Raw genomic sequence first — 19,563 nt, forward strand, 5'->3', positions numbered from 1 at the left:
ACTGGGACAAGGTGAGATGACCATGGATCTTCAAACATAAGCTATCCTGAATGTAGCTGGTGATCCCTTCCCAGATGCATACATCTGACTCATAATACCCTTAACTCAAACCCTTTAATTAAGAGAATTAGAAATTGCTCCAAGTTGGTTTAAATAATAGGTCATAGAAATGACCTACTGAGTTCCTACTGGTCACTGACCAGATGAGTTCCTAATATTAGAAACACTAACTCGTAGTAAGGAAGGAAAAGAAAGATAGTGGGGGTGGGGAGAGAAAAACAAAACAAGGTGAGAAGGAAGAACCCACCTTGGACTGTGATAGCCATGCTCTACTCACTGGGTTAGAGGTAGTTAGAGATGGACGAAACTTCCATGACGCTCAGCCTCTGCCCAGACTTGCCTAACATAGCAGGGTCTGGTGTGTCTTTTCCAGAAAAATATTCTATTAAGGTTTTCTGACATGGGACTCATCTGAAATCCAAAGAACTCAGTGGAATGAGGCTTTGTGATCTGGTTGAACCCACTGAGAGAAAATCACCTATGAGACTGTAGATGCCAACTGTCACCTCCTCTGTACTAATCAAAGGTGAGCACTTTGCTCTTTGAGTTTTTCTAGGGAAGGGACATTCCATTTATTACTAATCCACTCTGAGTTTTCATGAAAAGCTCTCAGGCCACCCGTCCATCGTTTGCACCTACGAAAAAGGACACACTGAAAATGAATATGGCAGGTTAGAATGTTTGTTGATTTTTCTGGAAAAGCAGAAAAGAAAAAAATCGAGATGAACTCTGATTTGCCATTCGGCAGCCCTCTCCTTCCTGCTGTTTAGCAGATGGGATGGGTGCAGCCCCTGGTCACCCACATAAATGAACAGTTGGATTTACAAGGTGATTAATGGGGTGGTGGTCTCTCTTATATTTTACAAATAATTAATGATACCATTTCTCTAAAGAAAAACCTGTCTTTTGCTTAAAACATTCAATGTACATAAACTAATGTACATCCCAACTCTCCAGGAACAGATTCATGGCACACACTATACTGACACATCACAAACCACCAGCTGCCAATGGCTTGTCTGTATATGCAGACAGCACCTGCACACACCACTTTATACAGACTGTCACCTCCAGCCAGATGTTAACTGCATAAAATGGTCAGGAAATGTGAAGAAAAACCAAATCTTTGGGGTCTGGAGAAGAGGCTTAATATGTCACTTTTTATGGCTATCTTACTCAAAATTTATTGCCATGCCCATTTTAATTCTAAAACAACATTGAAACTGTCCTTTGCTTCTGCTACTTGCAAATCAACTACTTAGTTCATTAATATTAATAATAACTACCATTTATTTAGTGTTTTGGCAGGCTCTCAGCTAATAATGAACACGTAATATCTAATAATGCTCACAGTAAGCCTGTGGTGTTGGTTATATTGTTACACATGAGGGCACTGAGGCAGAGAGACATTGTGTAATTTGCCCAGTGACATGCAGCAGTGAACAGTGAGCCTGGGAGTTTGGCTCCAGAACTCCCGTTTTAAACCGTCTTTTACTACCTGCCCACACCTGTTGATTTAATCACATTCCTCACTTTATCACTCAAAACTCTTCAAGCTTCACCTTAATTGACCTTTCTGGATTTATCTCTTATATTTCAAGACTTCTCTACACAGATCCCAGACTCTGGACACAAGGGGACTGGCCATTTCCCCACACATCCTGAGCTCTCTCCATTTCACAATTTTATTAACAGTATTTCCTCGATGTAAAATGCAGTCACTCCTTAAGAGCAAAGGGAGAAGTGAAAGCATTTAAAAATATATAGATACAATATATAATAATTATAAAGGCTAACATTTATTGATCAATTACTATGTGCCAGAAACTGTGTTAATCTATTTACATAATTACATTATGAATGCAATTATGTGTAACAATACATATAGGTATTGTTATCCTGATGTTACCAATGAGAAAATCAAAGTATCTTGTCTAAAACAACTAATAAGCAACAGAGTCACAATCTAAACTCCAACTGTCTGACTCCTAGGAGCAAGCTGTTAACCATACATTCTAGGCTACATCTGTCTCAAATTCTGTTAGCATTATATGTAGTTGTTGGAGAATAAGTTTTATATCTCCCTACTAAACTGTACCCTTCTTGGAACAAAGGTTAGATTTGGCATCTCTGAACATCACCCCACCCCTGCAACACACACACAGTTTTGTGTACAATGTGTGTGGAAATGACGTGCATAAAGGCAAGGAATTCTAAAGTAAAATGTCAATGTCAAGGCCTCTGGGAAGCCTTGAATCCCGGGGAGGAGCCCCATCCCCCGCTCCCTTGAAGCTCTGCCTACGGTACATGTACACTGTTGCTGCCCAGGGTAGACTTACAGGGAGCAGCCTTCAGAACGGGCCAGCGTGGCAGGTCCCCTCCTGCCGGCTCCGCCAGACCCCAGGTGGAAACGGCTCACAGCCCCTCACCTTGCTCTGAATGCTGTGTGGAAAGTGGGGTGGTCTGAAAGTCCCCAGGGACTAGAAAAATTAGGTAAAAATTTTAAAGGAGCATATTCCCTGGAAATTTTCTTGTATTCCCAGTTACACTGTCAGTAGTCAGTGAGAAATATGTACTTAAATTAGAGAAAGTTATTTAAACATACCAGAGCCAGAAGATATTGATAAATCTGATTTTGGTTCTAAGAATGCACCAAGATTCGAGTCAGCAAAATTTGAAACCACTCCTGATTTTATCTGACCCATTTGCTTACATGCTGCTTCTCAAGACACCACCAGTGCCTGTGGAGCCACAGAGGACTGCCCCCATGCAGGATGGGAAGAACACCAGATTCCAAGTCAGAGACACGATTCAAGGTCAGGACAGACCGTCATTTAAAAGCAGAGTAAGCGCAAGGGAGTTATCTGATCCCTACGAGCCTAATTTTCATGTGTAAAATGGAGATGGTCTGACCTATTGATTTTGTACTGTTAATACACAATCCCACATGAAATACTTTCCAATTTGTAAGGTCTGCAACAAAGAATGCGCTCATCAATGGAGAAAAATTGTAGCCACACATTTGATTGTAAGAGAGAACAGGGTTTTCTCTCTCCACTTCATCCTTTTCTTCCTACCTCTACTCAACCATTTAACAAATATTTACTAGGTGCCCAACATGTGCCAGACCCTGTATTAGGTGCTGAGACTACACTGGCACACTAGTCAGATTAGACCCCTTGTGGGGGAGGAAGAGGGAGATAATGGCTGTGGAAGTAAATGAAGGAACAATTTTATAGGAAGAGAAGGACTGCGAAGATAATGACCATGATTACAAAAGAACTTCTGAGGAGATAACAGGAAGGCTGCCGCCTGAATGGTCACCCAGGGTCTCTGGCACAGAACAGTGGGAACAGCACTGCAGAGAGACAACAGCAATAGCAAGTCCCTAAGACCAAAATGACCTGGATACATCCAAGACACAGAAATAAGGCCGCTGTAGAAGTAGCATAATGAACGAAGAGGAGGGGTTACAGGTGAGGTGGCAGGTAGGACGTATAGGAGGGCCTTGGAGATCGTGGTGAGCAATTTAGATTTTACTCTAAATTCCGTGGAAAGCCCTTGGATAGTTTTAAGTAGGAGAGTGACTAATCTAACTGCACCGTCAGAATCTTTGATAAGACCAAGTAAAGAAGCAGAGTCTTTGTGAACATTGTAACGTTGTCTTTTTCTTCTTAAGAGAGATAGGCAATATTTCGCTTTAAGAATGTTTCCACAGCGGAAACTGACAGAAGTCTCAGACTCAATATGGTCACAATTGAGATTTCTCTCCAGTATTCTTCCCTCTTTCTGAAATGGTCATTATAGGCTTCCAGCTCTCAGAACAAAACCCTGAAGGCATTTTTGATTCATCCAATTTGTCAGCAAAGCCCGAGCCTGTTTCTCACCTTCTTCATTGGCCAAGATTATCTAGGAGGTGAAGTGGCTGGGGAGGTGGGGTGGGGTGAACACTACCCTGTCCAGCTCTGAAGCTGGGTTTTGTTCATGGCACCCTCCATGTGGCTAGAGCAATAGTTTCAACCGGGAAGGTTTTCCCCCCGGGGACACTTGGCAAAGTCTATAGCTATTTTGGGGTTTCACACTGGGGGAGGGTGCTACTGGCATCTAATGGACTGAGGCTAGGGATGCGGCTGACACCCGCGCTGCGCTGGAAGGACGCTCCACTGCTGTCCAGCCCAGCATGTCTGCACGATGTGGCCAAGAGCCCTCCTCTGGACAGCCAGCCCTGACTGGACTCTGCAGGGCAGCCAGCCCTGCCTAGGCTGTGTCCACTGACTCAATGAATAAGTGGTAGCTATTTTGTAGAAGTCATTAGGATAAAAATAAGGAAATTTGAATTTGAATTACACCCACTAAATAGCCATTAAAAAAGCAAAACATTGGTATATCCAAACAATGAAATTCCTACCACAGTTGAGAAGATGAATTTCAGTAGAATGCTAAAAGAGGGAAAAGAGAAAGCCTTGTGTGTGTCTAGAGAATACATTTTGTGCACGAGGGCCAGGAAGGGCAAAGGCCTGTGGTGGGAGTAAGCGTGAGTGTTCCAGGAGCAGAGTAAGTGAGCAGGAAACTGGCAGGCAATGAGGGAAGAGAGGTAAGCGGGAGAGAAGTCATCAAGCCTCCCAGGACACTGCCAGGACCTTGACTTTGACTCTGAGATTAGAGGACATGAGGGGTTTTAGACCGAGAAAAATCATCTGAATTTTATTTTAACAGGCTCCCTCTGGCAGTTGTGTTGAAAATAGACAGCAAAGTGACAAGGCTGAGATGAGGGAGATAGTTAGGGGCCAGGGCAATGGTCCGGGCAGGGGGAAGACTTGGGCCATGGTAGTAGCAATCAATGGTATCTGAAATTAGAGGAAAGAATACTGAGCCTGTCACATGTTAGTTACCGAATACTGTGACTATAATTGTGACTGACCATTACCTTTACTGATAATTCTCCACACTTAGGTTATGGTCACCTGTCCCCAGGTCTTCTGCATGGACCCTGGGTTGGTTTCACTGCACAGCCCTCCTGGCTGCTCCCCTAGCCACATCTTCCCCCACCTCCAGCCCACATGGGCTTCCTGCTGCCGTGTACAGAGCTCCGGGAAGCTGAATCATCCAGAGGGCCACAGGGAGACACAGGGAATGGCCTCAACAGTCAGAAACAGGCTTTCTTAGTCAACAGGCAAAGGAGAACCAAAGCAGCCTCAGAAGCCCATCAGCAGAGGGAGTGGCGGTGATATTTATAGTCCAAGATCACAGCAAATGCAACCCCTTGATTATTTCATTAATATTGTGCAAGTCACACTCCCCTACATTAGCTCACTGGTTCTTCCAGCAAGTCTGCAGAGTACGTGTCACTACCCCATTCCACAGACAATGAAACTGAGGCCTAAGAAGTCATACGGCATATCCTAGGCCCCGGCTAATGGAAAGGCATCCCCAGAGAGCAAGGTCCCATCTCCTCTCCTTTTCACCAGTGGTTCTCACACCTGAGCACGCATCAGGATCACCCAGGGGGCAGTTTCTGGATGATGCAGGTTGCTAGGTCGCACACCCAGTCTCCCAGCCAGTAGGTCTGAGGTGAGCCTGGAGAGTGTGCATTTCTGAGCAGCTCCCAAGCGATGCCTGGCGCTGGTCTGGGGTCCCACCTGAGTACACTGAACTACACAAGGCCGAGTCACTGAGAAAGCAGAGTGCGCACTTCCCGCCCTTCTCCCCACCCCAGTTCCAGAAGCAGACCCTACTCAACCTTATCCATGCAGGGAGAAAACATTCTCATCTCTTCGCCCCTTGCCTTTAAGAAAAAGCTCACTCTTTTCTTCCCATTGTTGTCTGAACAGGGCTGAAGGCAGACCAGGAGCCAGGGGGCCTGTAGTCCAGCCTGGGGTAATTTGCGGCAAATTATTTCCCCTCTGAAGCCTCAGTTTCCCCTCTGTGAAGTGATAAGACCATATTAGATGACTCAGGAGTCGACCCAGCAAAACAAGGCTGATGCTCCAAATCTGGCCGAGCAGCCCCTGCCCCAGCTCACCATGAGTCCCTGCGGCTCTGAGAGGGTCCTGAGCAACACCTGGACCATGGTTCTGACAGTGGAGACCTAACCAAGCAGGTGGCGGCAGAGCAGTGTCCCTGACCGGCTCCTGTGTGCCCACATGACACCTGATTCCAGGTAGCAGATGAGCTTGTGAATCATTAAGGTGATGCTGGGGGAAATCCAGACACGCCCCCCCCCAGGAAGGCTCAGCTTCAGAGTGGGCTAAGGCGTACATGGGCTCCCCCTATCCCCAGCCTCCTCAGGACCTCTCTTGTGCAGTGATCACCTCCCTAAAGCCCCAGCAGTGTCATCTCTGTCTTTCAGAAGCTTTGGTTGGGGATAAAGCTGATACAGAATTTAAGGTTTGCGGTCACCACTGGGCACTGAAATTACACGGCCTTAGAGCAGGCTCTAGCCCACAGCCACGTGGGGCTGAGCTGGACACCAAGCCCACCAGAGTCCAGTCAGGGCTGGCTGTCCAGAGGAGGGCCCTCGGCCGCATCGTGCAGACATGCTGGGCTGGACAGCTGTGGAGCGTCCTTCCAGCGCAGTGCGGGGTGTCAGCTGCATCCCTGGCCTCAGTCCATTAGATGCCAGTAGCACCCTCCCCCAGTGTGAAACCCCAAAATTGCTACAGATTTTGCCAAGTGTCATCCAGGGGGCAGAACCTCCCCAGCAAAACTACTGTGCTAGCCACATGGAGGGTGTCATGAACAAAACCCAGGCCTCAGGGCTAGACTGGGGTTCAAATCCCCCCTGAGCCACCCACCACCTGGGTAATCTTGGGCAAAGCCTTGTCTTTCTTTTACTTTTTATCTAAAAAGAGAGGCTCACACTAAAAAATTTTAAATAACAACATAAAAATATTGCAAAATAAAAGTAAGAATTTCTCATGCCTCTCCCAGCCCATTCCTCAGAGATAAGTAAGTCGGCATTGATTCATATATTTTGTATGTAAATACAAATATTTATATACAAATATAAACACACTGTTTTACATAAAGAAAAATCATATTAGATGTACTACTTTGCTTTTTTATACCCGTATCAGGGACATTCTTCCAGATGACTGTATGAATATCCTGAACCCTTTAAAAAGCTGAACATTCTACAGTTGACAGCCAGACACAGTTCCCCAGTGGTCAAACAGGAGCACCCATGCTTTCTCTTCAGAGTTGTCAGGATTAACAAAGACCCTGTGTCCACACACATGCAGTTTTTAAAAGAGAAACAGACAGAACTGGCATACAGTAGGTGCACAGTAAATGGTAATTACGATTTTTCAATACCTAGTAACTTGGTAAATTCGTATCTAATCCCACACTGGCCCCTGGGAAACAGAAGAACACAAGACACACATAAGCATGCCCCTAAGCAGATCAGAGTTTTGCCAGGGAAACAAACAGTACAAGTTTTTAAAAAGTATTAAATTACAACTGTGCAGCAATGCAAAGCATAGACAGGAGACAGTGGCCTGATGTAGGCTAGGATCAAGAGAAGGTTTCTCGAGTGAGTGCCATAAACTGAGGCCCCAAAAAGGAGCTGGACTTGAAGGAGCCAGGAATACAGTAAGTGGAGGAAACAACCCAGCGCTAGCTACTTGCTAACTATTAGAACACTGCCGCAAGCTCCTCGGGGAATAGTCAGATAGCTAAGAGATGAGAAAACTCCAATCTGCTCTCTTAATTACAATTCTCCCATCTCCCTCCATACTGTCTGACAAGTTATACCACCTAACAACTTTCCGTTTTGTATAATCAAAGAATCAAACTCATATAGCACGGTTCTAAGAAAAATGGGAAACATACCAAGCAAAGAAGAAAAATGTGAGTAATAGAAGCGTAAACGCAGCAGCCACTGAGAATATTCTGTAGGAAGAAACTCTGACAGCATGACTAACCCAATGGCTGCCATGATCATTTCTGACCGAGATCCCATCCCGGTGACCTGACTGTTCAGCCTAAATGTCCTTGGAGGCAGGGATGGTCCCTCCTTTCTCTTCCTGGGCAGACCTGACATGACCATTAACCACACACCCTCCAAACACATAATAATCCCTCTTTATCTGACAGTTGCAGAGTCTTTTCTTTGGTGTGAGATAGCATGATGTCCTAATACATCCAGGGAGTCATTGATGTACCAACAAAACCACATTTAATCCTGCAGCACTCAGGTTTCCCCAGCAACGAAGCTGTTGATGACAGGAAGTTGTACAGCATCCCTGTGGGGCTCTGGTAGGGGAGCCGTGGACTTGGCCCGAGGCTTGGAAGCTGGACAAGAGCTCACAGGCGGGAAGGAACCGGCTTCCCCTGAGAGCAGAGGCCAGCCAGGTCTAGCCCGCGAAGCCCGCGGTGGCTTCCCGTAATGACCTTGGTTCCTGTGTCCTTCCTCACTCGCTGCCCTATACCCAAGCAGCTGCACATGAGGCGCAAACATTTCTCTCTCCATGAGGGACACCAGTCTCGTTACTTGAGTCTCACACTGGGGAGCTCGGGCCGGTATCGGCAGCCCTGGTATGAGACACACAGCGCCGGCCGGGGTCATTATTCCCCTGCCACTCTTGCCAAAGACAATGGAATCCACTCAGAGGAACAGGCTAGTTTCAAATGCATAAAACTAAAGCTGTAAACTGGCTTTACTTTCCAGTCATCTATCCACCCTTAGAAAAGCTCTCGGCTTGCTCTCTCTAAGGCTCTCCCTGACCCTTCCCCAGGAAAGGCCAACTGTCCCTCCACCCGAACCCTAGTCTACAAGGCTCTGCGGGGCTCCTCAAACACACCTTCTGGGTTATTTTCCTTTCTTTCTATCACTGTATTCTCTCAGCTACACAGACGATAAGCGCCTTAGGAAAGCGTGTCACATTCCTCTTCATAGTTCCTGCCTGCAACCAACTCCACACCTGCTAGGTCATCAGTAGGCACCTCACTGAATAACTCACTGGTCAGTTAGCTCACCCACGAATGGGGCAAGTGGACACATCAGAAACTTCATCCAAGATCCTTCCAAACCTGAAAATCCAAAGCAAAACTTTAATCCTCCACCTTTGACCCAAACTTTATTGCCTTCATCACATTCACTACAGCAAGACGGGATCAGGGGCTACATCAGGAGTTTCACAGGCCCCTCATGTCGTAGGTGAAATAAGTGTCATAATAGCTATTTTACAGATAAGGAAATCAAGGCTCAGAGAAGCTAAGCACTTGCCTAAATACACACAGCTGTTAAAGCGCAGAACTGGGAATGGAACCCAGGCTTTGAGACTGCAAAGCCAAACATGCGCGAGGCCTCCAGCAATGAGTTGCTGCATGACACAACTCAAGACCTTCAGAGAGAACCTTCTCAGCTCAGGCCCAAGAGCTCTGGGGCACCAGCGTTTCTGCAGCCTTTGAACAAGCAGCCATTGCGCTATTGTGAAAATGCTATAATCCACTCAACAGCCTCAAATGAGAGAAATTTAAACAGCATTATTGATTGACTTTAAAATTCAACCAACATTTTCCCCCCTATTGCGAATTTCCTCAAACTAAGGCTGTTTTGTTAGGACTCAAGACATACAACATAATTAATTCAGGGGCTGTTGTTCTAGCAGGTGGAAAAGCAGGAGGATTTTTCTTTTTTATAAAACTAACACCATATTTTATGTGCTGGGGGAAAGGTAATAAATATGTCTCCAAAATGGATTTGTTTGTGCCGAAAGAAACTCTTCGGCTCAGTAATGGAAGGCTGCGGTGCCCCATGATTGCAAGGAGAATTTTACTACACTTCACGATTTCCTATTATTCCATTCAAAGGGTGGAACACAACCCAGAACGGCTTTGCTCCTTGGTGACGGAGGCACTGGGAGCTCTTAGAGAGGCTGTGGGGGGGCGGGGAACATAACAAAAACATAGCCATCGGCACCCCACAAGAAGTGGAGCCCACCGTCAGACCTGACGGAGCTGACGGCGGGGAAGAGACTGAGGTCACTGAGCCCGAGCCACACCCCAACTCCTGCTTCACAAACTCCCTGTGGACAGACATCATTATCCCCTCTTACAGATGAGAAAATGGAGGCTAGAGAAGTCAGATTCCTCAAATGCATGCAGCATGTGAATGGGGAGCCAGGGTGGAGCCCTGTGCTGTCCTCCACACCGCGCAGTGCCCACGGGACTCTGTGAGGAGAGGAAGCACCTGTTACTTTGGCCTTTTCTGCTTTTGATCCTGATCCCCTGCCCCATTTCCGATAGTTAAAAGGCCCATTTAATTCCACTGTTTTTATTGAAGTTATATTCATACCTCACTGGTTAAACTATAACCTATAAAATAAAAGCAGCAGGCTTCAAATTTTTCATTGTTCCTTTTTTCACAAGGAAAACATAAACAGACTCCACATTGCCTGCAGGCATGATAGCTTAACTGTCACAGACAGGAGAGAACTCAGCAACCACCTACTTTACCCATTTGATTTCAGAGACGGGCAAACTGAAGTCAGGAAAGGCCACAGATTTGCCTGAAGATGCACATTTTAATAGCGGCAGAGTGATGGCCCGCCTCGACCCCCACTTGGGATACCACACTCTCCGAGCCATGTGGCTTGATGGAAAAATGTGTCACTGTTTTAGAAATGCGACCAAAGAGCAGCCCCAACAGCAAAACAAACAGAGACACAGAAATGTCCCCCAGTGAAGGAGTGAGGGGACCAATGGAGCATTACAATAGAAAGGGACTGACTAGATCTACAATTGTCAAAACCAAAACTGTCAAAAACAACTTTCAGTAAGATAAACACATAAGAGAAAAAAACATTCATTTCCATTGTAGGGCACGTGATGAAATGAATTGGTCGTAGACATACCCATATGACATGAAAACAGAATGCAGACAGAAGAGCATGTTGATGATATGGTCACCTCAAGGGAAAAGAAAATGGGAAAGAGGACCAAGGAGGGGCCCCCAAGGGATTTCAATATTATATCTAATGTTTTATTTCATTTTCAAAGGCAGCTAGAGATGACAGATAACACTTTCCACTCCATCTAACTTCCAAGAGGACAGACAGTTAAAGCAGGGGCACACCGCGTTTGCATTAATAGGTTTCTGCTCCTTTCCTGGCACAACTGATTTGGAACATTTAAAAGTCAGTACTCTAGAATTCTTTCCCATTATTATTTTATTGTCATAATCATGACAGAAGAAAAGAGGCTAGAGTGGGGTGTGGATGTCCAGGGCAGGAATAGAATGCATAAGAGGATCTGTTGCTATAGAGGCCAGACTCATCCTTAAATTATGCGGAAAGACAAAGGTGAGAGAGAGAGAACCCACCAGACCAAACATGACAGAACCAGGAGAACATCATTAAGATGCTTCCCATAAACCAGGCCAGCTGCTCTGAAAATCAACGGTTCAAGGCATCAGATACGGTGAACAGATCCTTAAACAACATCAACAACAAAATGATCAAGGCTGTGTGAATGCAAATTGGAGGCTCTTTCTGGGGTGTGTGGGGGGGTGAAACTCTATGTGAAGAAGAAAGCTATAGGGACTTAAGAGTCCTATTAAGTCTATCAAGTAAAACTTCAGATTAATCCAGAAGGGAAATATCTTTTTCTAAACAATTTTAAAAATAAACCATCTTGCCTCCCCCTTGAACCATTGAAAACTTCAACAAAATGTGAATGTTGGGCTAATCCACGGGACACTGGCTCCAGAAACAGCTGGAGCACGGAAGAACTCTCTCCCTTTGAGTTTTAGAATTGTCACCTCAAAGCAGTTTGGGGTCATGGTCAGGATTTGAGCTGATTGGGGTCTCGGTGTAACAGATTGCAAGTCAAAGGACAGGGTTTTTCTTCTCTTCCATTCAAGTGACCAGCGTGAGTGAAAGGAGCCCCAGTATTCTGAGCTTTATTTTTATCTGCAGGTAAGTTTCTACCAGCTCCTATTCTGCTCTGAAGATCACCAGCATCGGCTGCGGTTCAGTCAGAGCCGGCTGCTCTGGAAGAGAGATCAGTATTCACTCCAGAAAAGAAACAGTACCCTTAAAACCAGCAGCTACACACTTTACTTAGAATATTCACTTAGTCCATCCACATTAAAAGAACCCACTTGTAAAAAAAAAAAAAAAAAAGTTCCATGCTAAATCCTCCTTCAGTCATTCCTCCTAAAATAGTTTATCTCACCAAGTGGAACTTCATAGCCAAATAAATCAGTAGGTTCTTCCTTGAGTGAACCATAGCTAGGGAAAGAACCTAAATTAACTTGTGTTTCATTGCTTTGGGTAATCAGCATTTTATATTAAAGTGAAGGTTTGGTAATACAAATAAATTATCTTCCCAATCCCCCCCCCCCCAACACAAGAAGAAAACCTTTTATTTGGCTGACGCATTATGAATAATTTCAGTTTTCTTGTTCAAAGACTGGCCGTGGAGCTTTGAAACAATTTGTTAGCATTCACTTTGCGTCTTTTTTGCCCCCATTCCTTGAACCCCCAAGCAACACTTTTTATTTTTCTTTACCACAGTACTGTAGCTCAGTGAATTCTCTCTTCCTTCCCCCTCTGGGCCCTTGGATAACCTTCCCCAACAGCGCCCTCCACAGGAAAAGAGAACTCTGTCTCAGCACCTCCACCATCGCGCAGAAGGTGCTTGTTAGCGAGGGTTGCTGGCACCTCGACCCACAGAATGAGGCCAAGTTGTAGCAAAAACTGTTGCCTCACCGAAAACTGACCTATGTCACTTATGTGAACACTTGACACCTTATGGGTGTTCCAGTCTCCCAGCCAAACCCCCCTCGCCTCCCCGCTGGTTCCCGCTCCCACCACCCCATCACCCCCAGGACCATAGTCACCCCTCATCTGTGGTTTTGCTTCCCATGGTTTCAGTTACCCACAGTCAGTCAGCCAACGTCTGAAAATATTAAATAGAAACTTCTGGAAGTAAACAATTCATAAGTTTTAAATTGAATGCTGTTCTTGGTAGCATGGTGAGATACTGCGCCATCTCGCTCCGTCCGGCCCGGACATGAATCATCCCTTTGTCCAGTGTCTCCGTGCCATCTGTATACACGACCTGCCCATTAGTCACTTAGTACCTGTGTCGGTTATAGGATCAGTTATGACACAGAAAAAGAGAGAGAGGGGACTCTCACATAACTTTTATTACAGAATATTGTTATAATTGTTCTATTTTATTATTATTTGTTGTTAATTAGTTACTATGCCTAATTTATAACTTAAACTTTATCATAGGTATGTATGTATAGAAAATAATAGTGTATATAAGGTTTGGTACTATCTTCAATTTCAGGCATCCACTGGGAGTCTTGAAGTACTGTACTTATGCACACATGATGCCTGTGTAAGACCATAGATGACTTACGATCAATAACCTGGATTGTCCACGGAGAGGCCTTCCTTACTGTGGTCCCTCTTATCTAGCCCAGTAAGCTTCAACACTGAGCATTTGGTAACTTTATGGAATAAATGTAAGAACACATTAAGAGCCTGGCTCTCCTGAGCCCCCATAATGAGGATCTGAGGTGCATCATGGCAGGGACCTGTCTAAAATAAAACAGGCCCAGCTCCAACTTAGCCCTGAGCATTTCAGAGCGTTACAACTCTGAAGGCCCCCAGAAGGGAACAAAAGGAGAAAGAAAACTCTCAGTGGGAAGGGAGGGAAGCAACAGGGAGAGGCTGCTAAGTGGGAAGACGGAGAAGAAAAAAGATCAATGATTTGCTAAAAACAGCCCTTACTGAGCACTTCCTACATGCCAGACATCCTAACTCATTTAATCCTCTCAGCGCTTCTGTTGCTGCCATGTCCAGATGGGAAGGCTGAGAACCAGATGAGCAACTTGCCTGGAATCATGCAGCTCGTAACTGGCAGCATCAAGTTCTGGACGTGGAGAAGCTGCCTGCAAAGCCCAAGACCCCAAACTGCACTTATCCCAGTGTATCCCACAGAACACACGGCTTTCTCTGGGTACCTGATAGGTGTGGAGTCAAAAATCAAAACCGTGGTCAAAGGCAGATTTGGAAAATGGTCAGTTACCCTGGCTTTTTTACTAAAAGACTTCATAGAGCTTTTGAGTTGCTAATGAGCTTTGTGAAACTTCAAGGGATGAACAGAGTATGGGCATGTTCCAAACTTATTTGACCAGGGGCTTTTTCTCGGGGAAGCATCTTGCTGGGCCAGATGATACTTGGAGAAGCATAAACCTTGTATGTGCTCAACACCTACCTCCACTCCTCCTGTCTATATGAGACAGGAAACCACTCACATCTGCCTGTTGCCCTCTCAAACTTTGCAGCCTGCCCAACTCTCTCTGCAGGATGTCAGCCCTTGTGGGTTTCACAAAGAAAGATCTTGCCCGAGTTCACTGTTCCCTTCAATTCCAAACTCCTGTCTGTCCCTTCAGTGAGATCCAGCATTAAATCATTACAATCCAAAAGGATATCCTACTCTGCCCAAATCTCGGAAAGACTTCTTAGAAAGCCTGAGGTTGATGGCCATTATACGCTACTGGCAGAAACATTAATGATTTGCTTAAAGATAACAATGTAAAGACATTTTCGGTTTCATAGAAGTAGCCTGGCAGGTGAGGCATTTTCTGCTAACTGCCCTGACATCAATTACATGATAACTGCTTATTCTATGAAGCCCTGTTCTTCAAAGGTCAGTAAATACCCTTAAGCAGAGAGAGCAATTACAGGGAACTATTTCTATTTATATTAAATTTATTGGGGTGGCATTGATTTGTAAAATTATAGGGATTTCAAGTGTACAGTTCTATCACACATCATCTGTACACTGCATTGTGTGCCCACCACCCAAGTCAAATCTTCTTGAATACAGTGAGTGTCCTAACTATTTACACCAACACCTATGACAACCTGCAAACTGAATGGTAAGTCAGACCACCTTGGAATAAGCCAAATTCCAAAGTAATGAATGAGGCAGTGGAGAAGTTACCTAAGAGTCCTACAGGAGGGACATCATTTAGCAGGTGTGTCTTGGGCTCTTAATCATAGCTGTTGAGTCGCCAGACTGGGTCCTCTAAGATACTGCCCTCATCATGTCACTCCACTGCTCACAAACGTGCTATGGCTCCCCAGTACCAACAAAACAAAGTTCAGACTTAATAGCTTGGTACATTTTTCACACCCTGCCTCGACTCCACCTTTCTGGCTGCAGGGCACCGGATTTCCCCATGTGGTCCTCCTTGCCCTGCGCTTCCCTTTCACTTCAAGCCCAGTCCACACCCAGCTCCACCAATGAGGCCCCTTCCAACTCTGTCCCAGCCTGTATCTGTCCTGAAGCTCTGACATACTCTCCAACAAGTTCCATTTCTACAAACTGTAAGTTTTCTCCAACCAAAAGCCGCCGATTCCCTTTTGGATCAGGAGGGGAACGACCGCCCTGCAGCTGCCAGCTCCCACCAGAGTTCAGCAAGCTCCCATTTTCTGGAAGATGAACTGCTCCCATCTCCATGCCTGTGGCTTGTGTTTCAGCAAGTCGTGTTGGTGTTGATACAGAAACCTCCCACCTGGCCCTGCGCAGTTGGCTCAACGGTAGAGCGTTGGCCTGGCATATGGAAGTCCCAGGTTCGATTCCCGGTCAGGGCACACAGGAGAAAGCAACCATTTGCTTCTCCGCCCTTCCTCCTTCTCTCTCTCTCTTCTCCCTCAGCCATGGCTCAGGCGGTTTAAGGAGTTGGCCCCAGGTGCTGAGTATGGCTCCATGGCCTCCGCCTCAGACACTAAAATGGCTCAGTTGCGAGCAACAGAACAACAGCCCCAGATGGGCAGAGCATCGCCCCCTAGTGGGCTTGCCAGGTGGATACCGGTGTGGGTGCATGTGGGAGTCTGTCTCTCTGCCTCCCTGCCTCACATAAAAAAAAAGAAAAAGAAAAAGAAAGAAACCTCCCATTTTTATTGAGCAGCACACAGTGTAATTGATGACATCTGCTAGGGCTGATATTTTAAGTGAAGGATATTCTCAGATCCCCTCCTCTCCCCATGGCTTTGTATATAAATAGCCAACAGCAACCACACCTGAGATACAAAGTGGGGCTTCTCGGCTGAGGACCGCAATTATACCCCATTACATCGGGAGGTTTTCGTGGAGGATTTAGATAAGCAGATCTGGCTTCCGAGCCCACAATGCTAGGAAGAGGGAGCAGGGGTCAGGGCTCTGCTGGAAATAGGTGCTGTCATTCTTTGGTCTTTTGGGTTAAACAGATTTAAATACCATGTTCTTCTTGTAGCCCAGTTTCTATGTTAGACCTCCCATCAAGGGAAGCAATCATTCATATCCCCAAGGTCAAGTGCTGCCCAGCACCCCCCCCCCCCCAAGAGTACCTTTCCAATGTGTGGAAGTAACAGTAAACCATGTTCCCAGGGTCAAGTTTTCGTTTGCAAACCTTGAGGAAGTGTAAATCTTGTTGTTATCTGGCAATATTGATCCTTACAGAACAAGGACCCATTTCTGGTTCCAGGCTAGGAAGTCAATTCCCTGCCAATGTCAGCTCCGGCCCCTCTGTAAACTAAAGCCTGTAGGGGCGCTGACCAAGGGGTGTGCGTGTCAGACAGACAATGGGTTTCTCAGCCTCAGCATGCCCTTCCAAAGTGAAAGTGCATCCATTCAAAGGAAATCTTTGAAAATTTTGACCATTTTTGATGGAAAACTTATAAACTAAATTACAAATACCTTCATATGCTCTAATGTGATTTATTGTGATGATTCAGACGTGGCTCAAGTTGTGAAGAAGTGAGGCCACTGGAGGCGCTAAGATACGTACGACCCCAGACAGAGCATCCGAAAGAAAGTCTTCCTCTGCGTCCGCTCCCGACACTTGCGCACACACCAAGTCCCCCGCCTGCTAGGTGCTCCCCCACCTACCCTCATCGCAGCCCTAAGCAGCAGACCCTCCCCACGCGCTGCGTGAGTTGGCTGCCCACTCCGAGCTCCTCCGGGCGGGCCCCGCAGTTGTTTTGCTTTCTCCCCAGAGCCTGTCTTGGCGCTTTTGTGCACAGTAATACTTAAGTCAGGTTTGAGAATGAATGAATGCACATGTGTATGAGTGAATAAAATGTTGCTCTACTTTAAGGCATGAACTAAAATGCACACATGGAATTTTAATACCAATTTTGCTTATAAGAAAATCAGAGTCCAGAGAGAGAGAGAGAGATAATCAAAATGACAAAAGAGCAGGAAGAAAGGAGCGCCTTGCACCATGTAGCAAGTCAACACCTCTCTGGACTTCTTTGTGTCAAACTGACCATCAGAGTCGCAGAACTGAAACTCAAGCTACAGAACTGAAACTCAACTCATCCTCAGAAACGTGAACCTTGAGACTTGGTGGCCACATTTTGCTCCAAGTTTCAGGATTAATTGCATATATGTACTCAAAGTATAATCTACCATCCTCTTTGGCAAGCAGGGTCTGTGCCGGCAGCGGCCACACACAGAACAACAGGAACGGGTGCCTGTTCAAGGCAGTGCTCACCACAATGGTGATTCACAATGGCCATCGGATCGGGGACAGGCTTTATGGTGTGAGTGGGACAGCCCTTGAGGACCAGGCTTACGCCCAAGTGGCCAGCAAGCCAACTCAGAAACAAACTTCTCTTTAGAAACCACAATGAAGTTCTTTAACAAATAAAAATACTAGAGCCATCGAAAGCCTCCCAGAATTAACCTGTTTCTCGAGAGAAAGTCTCATTGTTATGGCTCACGTGGACTGGGCGACATCCTCGGGCACCGTCTCTCCCGTGAGTGACATCACCGGATTCAGCCCAGCAATGGTCCAGGTTAGTCTGATAACCATTTTACTTCTTTCTTTTTTTAACAAAAGCAACCAGTGGTTACTGTAGTCAATCCAATTACAGATTTTTTCTTAATCTGTTTTAGGCAATCTCAAACAAATAATCAATTTGGTAGAACAATTTCAATCACCCCCCAGTCAATTCCGTTCCCCAAGTCAATAAGAAAAAGACAGCTGGCCCGTGAGGGACCGTAACTCAGCATGTGGGGAAAAGAAAGTGAGTGTTTCCCACGAAACACACGGCAAGAAACAGTGTCAAATCCTTACCTTGGTCAAAGGGCTTGTTGGGATTCCAGTTTCGGAAATAATCATCCTATATAAGGGAAAAAATGGAAAACAAAGGTCAGGTTTCGGGAAGCTTCTCACGTAACTGCATAAAAGGCTACCTTTCTCCCCATCTCCCAAAACACAAAGGCAAACAATAAGACTTAGAAATCTTTCCCAAAACAGACGTTAACATGCAATCAACCATATCAATTCACTTTTCCAATTCTTGTCTTTCAAACTGTATGGATTAAATTAAACTGAGGGAGGAGTAAAAGCATTTCAGCCTCAGATGGAAGCAGCCATGCCCTCCTCACTGTGACAGATAAACCAGGACACCGTCCACAAGTGCCAGGAGTATTTGCTGTCAATTACACTGCAGTGAGGCCCTGCAGCTCTCACTGAAGACTAAGCCTCTTTGTAACATTTCTTTTACATGGAGGCATGTAACTTGTGGGGTACAGTTCCAGTTGTTCAACACTCACAAAACCTAAAAACAGAGGGCCGTTAAAATGCTATAACTAGCCAGAGGTGTACATATAGCTTAAGACCATTTGTTCTCAGCATGTAAAGGTTAAAACAAACAAACAGGCCCTGGCTGGTTAGGTCAGTGGTAGAGCATTGGTCCAGTGTATGGATGTCCTGGGTTTGAGTCCCAGTCAGGGAACACAGGAGAAGCACCATCTACTTCTCTATCCCTCTCCCTCTTGCTTTTTTTTCTCTCTCTCAATCTGTCTTCCCCTCCTATAGCCATGGCTTCACTGGGATGAGTTGGCCTGGGGTGCTGAGGATGGCTCCATGGCCTCTGCCTTAGGTGCTAAGAAGTGCTTGGTTGCTGAGCAACAGAGCAACACTCCAGATGGGGAGAGCATTGCCCCCTAGTGGGCTTGCTGGGTGGATCCTGGTTGGGGCATATGCAGGAGTCTGTCTCTCTGACTCCCCTCCTCTCACTGAATTAAACACACACACACACACACACACACACACACACACACACACAAATAACAAAGGCTCGCCAGTCTGGCTGACTCATAACCATGTCTTCCTTGCACTGCATCAGTGTAGGCGCGGAAGCTAGACACTTCATTGCTTTAAACTTGCAAGGGTCTGGGTCACTTGCTCCTTTATAGTTGCATTTAATCTCTTCTCCACTTCTAATAGCCCTTTCCTCCCACCCCACTGCTGCCTACTCTCCCCGTCCCGCCCCCAGCGCTCACCCACCCCACTGTGTCAGCAAAACTGAAATTTGGAAGGTGCAGAGCCTTCACCCACCTACATCGTCCTCACACCATTTTTAGGGCATTTGCCATATGTGTTTTTGGCAGGTACGCTGAATGCGGCAAACTGTTTCAGAAAGCTGTCCAAAATGAGGCCTAAATTTCTCTTCCTGAGAAGTTAATTCATATCCAAGTGCA

At 45.8% G+C, this 19,563-nt stretch overlaps 1 protein-coding gene across 1 annotated transcript in view; it reads right to left on the reverse strand.

Annotated features, from left to right (window-relative positions):
* Positions 1-19,563, reverse strand: part of SPOCK1 (SPARC (osteonectin), cwcv and kazal like domains proteoglycan 1) — a 541,468-nt gene that overhangs the window by 295,338 nt on the left and 226,567 nt on the right. The window contains exon 3 of the mRNA XM_066342163.1: positions 18,152-18,197. Within this exon, the coding sequence (XP_066198260.1) occupies positions 18,152-18,197 (46 nt within the window). The remainder of the gene's footprint in view (positions 1-18,151; positions 18,198-19,563) is intronic.

This window comes from Saccopteryx leptura, chromosome 6 (genome assembly GCF_036850995.1).
Source record: "Saccopteryx leptura isolate mSacLep1 chromosome 6, mSacLep1_pri_phased_curated, whole genome shotgun sequence".
Taxonomy (NCBI): domain Eukaryota; kingdom Metazoa; phylum Chordata; class Mammalia; order Chiroptera; family Emballonuridae; genus Saccopteryx; species Saccopteryx leptura.